General features: G+C 42.2%; 1 protein-coding gene across 1 annotated transcript in view; it reads left to right on the plus strand.

The window, feature by feature from the left end:
• Positions 1 to 12153, plus strand: part of COG2 (component of oligomeric golgi complex 2) — a 358467-nt gene that overhangs the window by 278100 nt on the left and 68214 nt on the right. Inside the window, exon 15 of the mRNA XM_078648793.1 lies at positions 10937 to 11079. Within this exon, the coding sequence (XP_078504919.1) occupies positions 10937 to 11079 (143 nt within the window). The remainder of the gene's footprint in view (positions 1 to 10936; positions 11080 to 12153) is intronic.

Consider the following 12153-nt stretch of genomic DNA (forward strand, 5'->3'; position numbering starts at 1 on the left):
TTTTACTAAAATAATATGTATAATACACTTAAAGAGGCTTTCAGCCACCTCTCTTCATCCATTGGCCTGGTGTTGTCATTCACATGCTACTTCCACCCACTACAACAATTAGCATAGGTCAGTGTGTCAGCCTACTTAAGCCTCCAGTTAAAGTCACCTTGAGTGACTATATTTTGTTGTTTCACTAAGTGGACATCCAAACATCTGCCATTGTTGCCTGATGTGATAGTTGGACACATTTGAAGTGAGCACAGGGCACTTTCCAGCTTCATCAGTTCCTGTCGCCTTCCAATGCTGTTATAAATTTCTTTTGGAGTCGACTGCTGCTATTTCACAGCATACCATATTCGGTTCTGAGGTTTCTTTATTAAACTGTACCCAGGAAAAAGACCAAGCTCTGCCGTGTTTAATTTGCAGCACACTTGTGACAGTTTTATTTAAACATAGGTGAGGTGTAATTTGGGTTTAATTATAAAATGTTTAACCCTCCTTCCTTCCTTCTTTCCATATTCTATGTTTTTCTTTATTTATTACTTTCCTACTTTCTTCTTTTTGCCTTCTTTCTTTCATTTTTTACACCTTTCTTTCTTATTTGGCTTATTTCACTCCTTTCCATTATTTCTATTTTACTTTTACTTTTTTCTTTCTTTCTTGTTTGCCTTCTTTCATTTTCATTCCTTCATTCTTTCCTTTCTTTTTAGCCTTTCTTTTTTATTTTATTATTTCTGTTTTTCTCTCCTCCTTTCTTTCTTCCTCTTGCCTTTCATTATTTCTTTCATTCCTTCTCTCTTGTTTGCTTTCTTCCTTTTTTATCCTTTTTTGCATCATTTCTTGTGTTCTTTATTTTTATTCTGTCTTTTTTGCCTTCTTTCTTGTTTGTCGTCTCTTTTGCCTTCTTTCCTCCTTAGTTTTTTTCTTTATTTCTTTTTCTCCTTCCTTTTTTCTTTCCTGAATACTTTTCTTTCTTGCCTTCTTTCTTTTTTGCCTTCATTCCTCTTTAGTTTCTTTTTGCTTTCTTTTTCTTTCTTCCTCTTTTTCCCTCCTTTTTGTTTTTGCATTCTTATTTTTTTTGCGTCCTTTCTTTCCATTTTTCTTTTTTGCCTTTCTTTCTTTGTCTTTCCATTTAGATTTCCTTCTCTTTACTTTTTTCTTTTTTCCATTCTTTCTTTCCTTTTTCTTTCCCTGTTTGTTCTTGCTTTTCCTGCTTTTCTTTCCTTCTTCCTTCATTTTTGCTTCTTTGCTTACTCCCTCCTTTCTTTCTTTTTGCCTTCCTTTCCTTTTTTCCTCCCCGTTCTTACTTGCCTTTATTCCCTTTTTGCCTACCTCACTTCCTTCCTTTTTTCTGCCTTCCTTCATTTTTTCCTTCCTTCCTTTTTTTCTGCCTTCCTTCATTTATTCCTTCTCTCCTTTTTGCCTTCCTTCTTGTATTCTTTTTCAAAGGCGAGACTGGCAGCCAAAGCCATACCCATAATTTTTCAATGTTACTAAACATATGTATATCATAGTTCATTATAGGGCTTTCCAGTCAGACTTCACCCATTAGCCTGTATCCTTTGCATATTTCTGACACCTACTCCAGTGTGCATCAGGGCGCAGTGTTAGCCCACTTCAACCATGTACTGACTTCACTGTGAGTTACTCATGAAGCACATTCACACACAGAGTAGTTCCTTTCAGTGCTGGGTGTACCATGGTAATGTGTACTTTTTTGAGATCAGAAAAACACTTTTACCTTTAGCCAATTTTTTTTTTTTTTTTTTTAGATTTAATGAGGTCCTGGTAGCTTTCAGAACAATAATACATTCCAAAAACCATGACAAAAGAATTGCCAAAAGCTGGCCGTCCACACCAGACATATTGGATTTGCCCATGTTGTTAAAACATAAAGGTCACCCCTAAGGTAGGCCATTAAAGCCAATAGGGGAGGGTGCATTGTATCTAAAAAGAAAGACATGATGCTGTGAGTTTTACGTGTCCTACATTTGTTTTTCACTACTGTAAGGCCTATCTCTTGCATAAGATATCATTGGGTTGCCTTATTACATTTAATAAGTGCTACCTTATGTTTAGCAAAAAGAACAATTGATGGACAGAATGCAGACCAATGTCATACATTCACCCCAGTACAGAGATCTGAGCCTAAATCCATCCTTTTTTTGGTCACCATCTCATATGGCCATGTCTGAACTGGGGTGGCGGAGTGAGCTAAAGAATGATGATGGATTAAACCCAGATCAGTTGACTGGGGGTGTGTGCTTGCAATGTTCAACACTCCGTCCATCATCCCCTTTGGTTTTACCTTATGTTTAGCAGCAGGTGGAAATGCCCTGTTAAAACACAAATTGTAATTAAAATCCTCTTTAATGATAAGTTGGATTTTAAGTTACAATTCTGAAAATGCCACTTTAACAAAGTTTGCACTTTCTTGTCCTAACCATTTGTGCCTGATGCCATTGTCCTAGTTTACATAAGTGGTAATCGCTGTCCTGTTGGGCTTTGTATGTTCCTCTCATCCAGTGAGACGAAAGGGGGCTAGATGTTGGCAAGAGGGCCCAACCTGCCAGGATGGCTGGGGTGGAACTGTCCCCTGCCCCACTTTTACTTCAGAGGGATTGCCTCCAGCACACACAAAGGAACCTGCCCCTATTCTTTTTTGTCACCCCAGTCTTTTGGGAGCCTTGGCAGGGAAAGGAAAGCACTTTCCAGAATGAGATGTGGGGGCAGCATAGAGAATTGCCCCACACTTTAAAGACTGGCACGAGCTATAAATACTGGCTTTTCAGAATACCTCTTTGATACACTCTTGGACCTGTGGAAGACTTTCAAAGGTCTGCCTTGACCTCCAGAACACTGCCCTGCTGCTTCCAAAAGACTACCCTGCTGCTTGAAGGCCTGTCTTGCTGCTTGAAGGAGAACTGGACCATCTCTTTGACCCCAGGAACAACAACTAGTTGGCTGGCCTCCTGTGTGGGAGCTGCAGAGACGTAACAAGCTCTTGAGGCCTTGAACCTTGCACCTGGCCTCTGCTAGAGTGCGTCCTAACCTCCCAAGTAGTACCCCCCAGTTCCTGAACCCTTGCAAGTGGTGTTAGAGGTGCTTCTCCAGGCTAAAAATGTAGGACTTGTAAAACATTTTCACCAAAAACCTCCTTGAGAACCGACAGAAGACTTACCTGCCGGCTTATTTGCACAAGGTGCATTGCCAGTCAGCCTAATTTTGCAGTAGCTCCTGCTATGCTCTTCAGCAGCAAATCCTCTTCAACTGGACCTCTCAGTGACAGTATCCAGCCTTGTGGAGCCCTCTTCAGCCACAGTCTGCAGCTTTGTCCCACTGGAGTTTTTCGACTTTCAAAAAGTTGTCTAGGGCAGAAGGTAAAAATCTTCACCAGGCTCAACGGCGATTAGCTCCCTATCAACAACGATCACCTCCTAGGTTTGGAAATCCAGCTTTTCCTGCTCCGAGCTTTTTCCCGCCATCGTCAACAGCTTCACAGAGACTTTGTCCAGCGACAATGAATACTCCTCAGACACAGCCTGCTGCTTTGCCCTGCTGAACTCTTACCTTCTGGAATTTTATTCAAGAAAATTTCTAAGTCCAAAGGTAAGCCAAGACCAGGCCTCATCAACCCCTTGTATCCCATCCATACCCCCGCGCAGTTGGCCTTAACCTTTGACTTTGTTCTGGTCTTTCGTGACTAGGTATCCCCGGTTGATGCTTTGATCTTTTAGGCACTAGAGTTAACTAACAAATTTTAAAATTCATCACTCCAGTTCTATGGATTGGATTTAATTTATTTTGGTGTAATTTTATTTACAGGGCTTGAAAAATCCACATGGCCACTCACTATGGCAAGCCAGAATTAATCATTAGCTATTTTTAGGGCATACTCGCCCGTTCTGCTTGCTCACAAAGGGAATGAGCAATAAAGATGCATTTAAATCTTGTTATCTTGTCACATTTGCTGGCTTTCAGAGACATAAGTCAGTTTGTCTTCCTACATTTACCTTTCTTTCTGTGACTGAAGTTAGAGGATTTTGTAATGTGAACTGTGTGGCAATCGTGCTGTGCAAAGCATGTGAAATGAAAAGATGTAATATTTCATGTTTTTTTCTAACACAACACTGAAAAAGTTAATAGGTGAACTGTTCAAACATTTCAAATATATTTCACCAGTTACGAAGAAATGTAATTCTGTGATGTATTTTCTTTTATAGTACATAAAGAGTTTTTTTGTACAGCAGAAATAGTGAACTTGCATATTTGAAGATGTTCTTAAGTGATAATGAAGAAAAAGGCGGCTCCATAAGACAAAATATTTGTCTAGGATCACACAATTTGAGACCAGTTCACGGGTCAAGAACATTACAGTTAGGTCGAGTAGATTATTCAAGTTACTAGACCTGCAGGTCTAGTAGCATTTTTCATATTTTTCAAGCCCTAATTAATTAAAATTAGCTCTATTTTTCTAAATTGATTTGGGATTTTTCTTCTGTTGTTGTTTCAATTAATTACTGTTTGCGTGCTGCATAAATTCTTTAGACACTTCCTCTAAATTAAGGCTGCTTTTGTGCCACACTATGAAGGCTAAAATTGTTAGACAGTAAGCTGGAGACCAAGGCAAAAAGTCATCAACTTATTTTTTTAATTAAAAGAACCTTTTGGATAATGTTTCTAAAAATGTTCAGCAACATTCCCGAATAGTCACTCTCAAAGCCTGCTCGCTGAGTGTCAACCAGTCAGTACCACCAAGACCACTTTCTCTGTTGTAGCTGTTTGTCAGCCTTCCAGTATTTCAAAGCTAAGTCATTCTTTTGATCCAAACCTCTTTGCAAAAGCAGCCGACTTGCTGCACACTAACTAACACTCAAAAAGGAGACTTCATAGAGTTGAACCAGCCTGATTCCCGTGCCACAGCAGAGGACAAGGAGTTCAATGACTTACCTGTGAATTCACAATCTCAGGAGGCCACATCATATCATGTCTTGATTGGCATCCCATATAATTCTGAAGGAGGTCTGGAGGCTCTTGCTTTTGAGAGTATGGTGCCAGCCCCGAACCCAGAAAGTGGACAGGTATATTACATCCACCTCTTCCTTGTCTGGAAAAAAGGCAGACCACTAACATTTTTGTTCTCTAAACACTGAATCAGCAGCACATCTACCCCCCCCCCCCCAACCCCCTTCCATCTCCCCTTCAGTTCATGATGTTAGCATTGCCCGAGGTCCTGGCCTCTGTTCAAAATAAAAACTGATCAGTGACTCTACAGGATGCTTTCTTTGATTTTGGTTGCCTGCAAGTACAAAGGAAGTACTTCCGTTTTATGCTGGGGGAAATTATCAGTACACGGCATTAGCATTTGGTTTGTGTACCTGCTTCCATGTTTGTAACATGATCCTGCCACTTTTGGCTCACTTTCTGGAGGAGTAGAGGGCTCACTGCTATCCCTACTGTAATTATTTTCTCATCAAAGCAACAATCAAGGGAGAAAGCTGTGCCTGGTTTCACCCTGACTCTCAGACTCTTGACAATATTACGTTTTAAGTGATCTAATCCACATCCAGCCTGGCAAATGTCTTTCCTCTTCCAGAGAGGGCAAAACCCATCAGCAAGAAAGTGAATTACTTCCTGTACAACTAGATCATAGTTCCAGAAGCTTCTAAGATTACTGGCATCATCCTGTTGTTGGTGTCCCATGAGAGCGTCCCTGTAACTTCACCTGGCAAAACACTGAGATCTGGTGTTTGCCAAACTCCTTACACTCCATCTATGTTTGTTCACAATTTTTAGATAGTGAGCTCATGCATCATACATTTTACTCTGATGCCCCTTTTGTCTACCTCATTCAAAACCAGCCCCTCAATAATAACCAATTCTTCAGAGTATGGGTTGAGTGGGGCTCACAGATGGACAGTCTGGAGAGTTTGGAATATTGATTGATGGAGGACGAGGCTGAGTAGGAGAAGAACTTTACTGGTCATAGGCAGAGACAGGGCAATCAAAGATTCAGAATCACAGAACCTGGCGCTTCTGAGGCAGCATAGTACGACACACGTTATCTTGGGTGTATGATTCCAGCAGGTGCTCAGTTCATTCATCATATTGGTTCCATCAGCTTTGTTGTTTTTCCCTGTGTGCTTATTCCTTCCCTTCAGTAGCTCATGTCTTTCCATATCACAAGATTCTCCTTCTGTTCTGCCTTTGTATGAACTGTATAATTCACTCCACTCTGGCATGCTGATGCTCCCGAGCTTGAGGTGGTTTTCCCGGTACATCCCAGGGTTATTAATTGCTGTGATCATCAGCACATCGGAATATCCTCTGATCGAAGACCAATATAGGTGATGGTCTTATAAAACGATGACAAGGCCTGTGACTCCAGAGAGACAAACTGGGTATCCCGTGTCTTCTTCTCTCGCCCATCTCCAAATGTCCGTAATCTCATGGGCAGACTGTGCTAAGATGTAGTGAAGCCAAGTTCCTTCATGTCCTCAGAGAAGAGGATTGGAGAATTTCCATCAGAACTCTTGCTACCATGTTCCCAACTGTTTGCGAGTTGTGACAGGATGAAATAAGCTTAAGCATATTGCAACGAAATGCAGTCTTTCTAGCATAGCAAGGCTGCTTTTGAGTAGTGAGTTCTGTGATGGTCCTCCACACAGATAATAGCACATCCCTCTACTATGTAAGGAAGCAAGGGGATGCCCAATCTCCACATCTCTGCTATGTGGCAGTAAACCTTTCGAAATGGGCTCCACTTACCGTATACTCTAGTTAGACTCCCACATTTCAGAGATTGACTACACCAGAATGAACAACCTGAGTAGACATTTCCAGTCCCTCAGCATTTTTTCAGGGAATACTTCATCTAATCTCTAAAGCCTGGGATAGTCTAGCCACAAGCACTTTCACCACTCATCTGAATATAAGGTACGATTAGTTTATCTCCTGATTGGACAGGGTGCCTGGATCGCTAGGGGATGATTTTGACCTGGGTTCATCATTCACATATGCCTTCTGTCTGACTCTGGCCTTCCCTTCAACTCCATTGGTCTTAAAAAGTCCTGCAGAAGATCATGGACAGCCTAGGGTGTTCAGTCATCCTACTCACTCCTGTGTGGCCTCGCCAAGTCAGGTTGCTGGCCTGCTCCATCTACATCAGCGAGCCTATCACTCCTTCCCCAAGAGAAGAAGCCTCCTATTAGTGGAGTGCTGCACCCATCTGTACCATAGCTCAGCTTGAGCACACTATATTTGAGGAGTTAGCCTTTGCACACATAGGCCTCTGCACATAGAACATGGATGTCCTAGAGGATGAAAGGAAGTCATTTACCTCAGCTCAGTACAGAAGGAGTTGACTGAGATTCTGCTGTTTTGCTTGACCTGAGATCATCAACCCTTTCACCTTCACAGTGGATGATGTGATGCCTTTTTCCTGTCATATCACAAGAAAAGGGTCTCAAGAGACAGATTTGCTACCATTGTCTGTCCAAACGTGCCTGAAGAGTCCTTCTACATAGCCAGTGAAGCCATTAAAAGATGTTTGATGCACCTGATCTATCTGTTTCTCCGTAACAAGATGCCTCTTGGTCTCTTAAGATCTCAACTAGGTTCTAGGCAGGCTGATTCACAAACCCCATGAGACAGTGGCCTTGCATGACCAGACGGTATGTTTGTGGAAGTAATCTTTCTTCTGGGCCCTAAAATCCACCAGATGCATAATTGAGCAGCAATACCTTTGCACCTAACACCTGCTCATAGTATTTCACCGGGGAATGATGGTCCTGAGGATTCATCCCACTTTTATTTCTTAGATTCTATCTGAATAAACTTTGAACAATGAGATGATTCTTCTTCCAATAATTCCACTTCTTCATGCCTGCCCAGCTGAGGAGACACTTGCAGTGATAGAACCAGTGAAATGCAGGCTACTTGCCAATTTTTTGTAACTTTTTTGAGCCAATGATCCTTGCTCAACAGCTGTTACAACCACAATTGCTAGATGGATAATGGCATATATCACCTACTTTAGTACTCTTCATGGAACCCACCTCCATCCATTGTCCAGTTATACTCCAGCGGAGCAAAGGTATCAATGGAGGTGTGCTTGAGTCATGTATCTATCACGGATACAGGCTGGGATGGCTAAGTGTGCTATTTGCAGATCTAAAGCTCTCGCAGCTTCATCCCAGAGCCAAGCCAGGATGGCCAGGAAGTTGTGCCCAACTCAGCCCGGACCCAGGCTGCCCAATGATGCCTTCTCTTTTTGTTCCCCTTCTCATTTATGTATTCTATCCACAAAGATTTCAATTTTGACACTCATTGGCAGGATACCCTATAATGAGATGAGCCTATAGACAAAGAGGAATCAAGTCATCATAAAGTAAATTTTATCGCTCTAGCTCCCACATGCCCAACAGCCGGGCCTCTACACCTTACTTGTAAGGGCATGAGGGTACTTACCGGTCTGTGTTGTCACCATATTTACAGTCTCATCCTGTTTTGAAACTAATTTCACCACATGCTTAAATGTGTTGTATCCTATAAGCCCCATTCCAGGGTCTTGGGAACTTGATCAGCTCGCATTCTATGACATATATCGACCACAAGACTAAGGAAAGAGACATGAAAAAATTAAAGTTTGACTAAAAATGCAGGTTTTGTGTTTTTAAACATCTTGAAGATATTTTGTTACGGTACGCTTATTAGATTAACAATGTATTATTGTCCTTTGTTGCAAGAAGTAAATTAGAATTAAAGCCTTTCGGTGTCTGAGAGTCCAGATTTTGCCTCAGTTTACTTAAGGTCGGAAACGGTGTGAAGTAGCCCGGGACTACATAAACAACTTTTTCAGTGTTGTAGGAAGCTGGCTCTTTATATGATATATCAAAATTAGATATATCATATTAAGAGTTCAGGGGTTTCCTTATAAGTGGATATGGACACTGTTGGCTTGCTATGGCAGTCCCAAGGTGCTTTTTTAGGGGATAGAGTGGTCGAACAGCCTTAGGCGTAACACAGAGGAGTACAAGACATCTAAAAAAATACACACAATGGTCCATAAATGAGAGGTACAACTCAAAAAGGAAATCTACTGCAGTTTATAAAAATAGGAAGTATCTGTATATATGTTTAGGCATCTGAAGAAAATCGTTTGGGTAAGTATTTGTTTATATAGGAATAATTTTCAGTTCAGAGAGTCTACACTTACTGGGATTTCTGAGTTCTGCAATGTTAACCTATGGGAGGAGAATCATATGCTGTTTATGGGCGGCTGGTTTTGGCGGGGCCCTAGTCCTCTTGGTCTTTCTTTGGCTGTCTGCAGAATACAGGAGACAGTTTTGCTGTCCTTTCGGGAGGTCTTGGTTCCTTGGCGAAGGCTGGCAGGTCTCCCGGGCTTTGGGCACTCAGCTGCTGCAGGACATGTCAACTTTTGATGCAATAGGCAGGCCGGCAAGGTTGGCGCCAGGTCAGTTGCTGGGTCTTCCGTTCTTGCAGTGCGACACTTCTCATCCATCTTCTTTCTTCCGGTCTTAAGGATCCGCACTAAGAGTGCTAGGGGCTCCCCTAAATACTCAATTTAGGAGCGTTAGGGGAGTGTAGGGTAGTAGCCAATAGGCTACTGACCCTTGGCGTCACTATGCCCACTATATGACCACTTCCTGTTGGAAGTGGGCATAACCCTGTCCCAGAATTCCTAAGTGTGCCATCACCAAGATGGCTACTTCTTGAAAATCGTGTCCACCTCAGTTTAGCCCACCTTAGGGGTGGTACTAGCCTGGGGGTGGCACACCTACCCAATTAGATCATTTTCCCACCTGTCCAGGTTCCAAAGGGGCTCTGGATAAGGGGGTCAGCTTCCTCTCTTGTGAGGGGAGCCAGATTTGCATTTCAAGGCTTGCCGGCCTAGGAAGGCTAATCAGCGGGTCATTCTGTGGGACGGGGTGTTACAGCCTCATCCCGGACTGTCTTTTTTCTGGATCTCCTGAAAGCAACACTGCCTCGAGTGGCAGGCTGGCAGAAACCAGTCAAGAAGCACACCAGAGACTGGTAGGTTTTCAAGGGGCACTACTAAGGTGCCCACGGGGTGCATGTTTTAATAAATCCATCAGTGTGGGTTTATCAATACAAGATGTTTAATACCAAACATCCCTATCTTCAGTGAAGACCGCATGTAGCTGGAGAACTCGTTTTCAGCAGTGTCCAGCACATGTTATAAAATGGCTTCCCTGGTCAGTTGTACTGGCAGTAATATGACTGACCAGCACAGAGGCATATCTGCTCATGCAGGTGTGCCCTCACATATATTCAGCGCCCTGACTTTGGGCCGTCAAGCCTGCTGTAGGGATGACTTGCAACTATTACATGCAGTTTAGGGACATGGCACACAGGGATGTGTGACGTGTTGAGTTTTCACTTTTGGCTGCACCAAGACACACAGCCTGCAATGGCAGCCTTGCATGTGCTTGGTGACGGATCCCTTAGGGTGGCACAATTCATGCTTCTGCCCTTAGGAACCCTCTTTAGTACCGCAGGCCCTAAGTATCAGGGGTACCATTTACTAGGGACTCACAGAGGGTGCTAAAGATTTTGGCAATTTCGGGAAATGGTTGAACATTTTTGGGGAACGAATACTGGTACTGGGGACCTGATTAGCAGGAACCCAGTACACTTGAGTCAAAGTTACATCAAATGGCAGGCAAAAGGTGGGTGGGGGTACTGCAACACAAACCCAACTCCCTACAAGTGTTGTTTGACTACTTTCAAACCTGCCATCCTAGATGTTTTCATGAAGGTGTGGCAATACATTCAGTGTAAAGCATTCTCCGATGTTTACACCAACCAAAGGGTATATACATTCATGAAGTTATATCACATTTTATGCTGTTTGTGTCTGAGCAGACTCGTTTAGTTAACATTGATTTTCATATGTTTTCAGGAGCATTGGAAGACACCCATAATTCTTTATCATCATGTGTGCCCGTTCTAAGTAACCGGATCAGCCAGGATTTAAGTGAGTCTTCTTTCAGCTGTCTTAAAGGAGCCCTGGATGTTCCAAGGCAGTACAGAAGGACCAATAAGGTTAGTGTGTGGACCAGAACCACACAATATTGTTCTTCTTGCTTAAAGTTGTAATTGTTGTGATCACTGAAATAAAAGCAAATTAAAAATGATCAAATATGAAGCATAAAGTCAATAGGTCATTGGTTGTTTACTGGCCTAGCATCCTGGACTACTTGTATGTACCAGAGCAGAACTTAGGCACTTATTTTGTGCCTTTTAAACTTTTTATCTGACTTTTTGATCCAACATGATTTTTGGCGAACGCTGGTCTGTGACAGCCTGAGGTTATCTCACTCAAAAGCCATTGGGGGCTATGTCCGTTTTAATCATCCGGTCATTATTTGAACAATCTCTTCTGGCTAGTAAATTTCTGGTATGTGTATATAATTTTATAGGATACATTTTGTCGTTTTTGCTGACAAGGTTGATTTTTGTTTTTTTAATCTTTGACTGGGAGTGACTAATTGAAAGCAATGTTTGCAGCAAATCACCTCCAGGCACATGATATCACACTGAACTAAGTGGTAGCAGAGACTAACAATTTGGGGGTAGTAAATAGAAAGTTTCTTTATGCTTCCCTCACTTTAGAGTCATTTTTTCGTTTCCTTTTCCGTAACCAGCTCTTTCTAATTTTGGATGTTGCAACTGAACATGTTCTTCCTCTTTAACTGAATAGCAGGAATACTGTCTGATGGATTACAACTAAATAAGTAGACCTTTGCATCCTTCTTGCAAGTGGTGCTTGATTTTCTTCTACAGACACATAGTTGGTTCCTGGCATAAATTCTTACATATGAGACAAGATAGTTTGGGCTGAATTATTTATTTTACTGGAAGTTAGTGAATACTATGGGAGCTATATCCTGATTATAGGGCTTGAAATCCTTTTGGACAGATCCCTTAGAATAGGCCTTGTGCTGAGCCTTTTACTTCTAATGCTTTGGACCCTGATGTCAAGACACCGAAAGATGAGCATTGCATTGTTTCTGGTAATTTGCCAGCCCAGTCTGCTATTGTGTCAGAACCCACTGGAGAAGGGACGGGTCCAGGTTCTCTGCTTTCTTCACTCTATGCACTTCTCTCACCTACAAA

Source organism: Lissotriton helveticus, chromosome 6 (genome assembly GCF_964261635.1).
Source record: "Lissotriton helveticus chromosome 6, aLisHel1.1, whole genome shotgun sequence".
NCBI classification, from domain to species: Eukaryota; Metazoa; Chordata; class Amphibia; order Caudata; family Salamandridae; genus Lissotriton; species Lissotriton helveticus.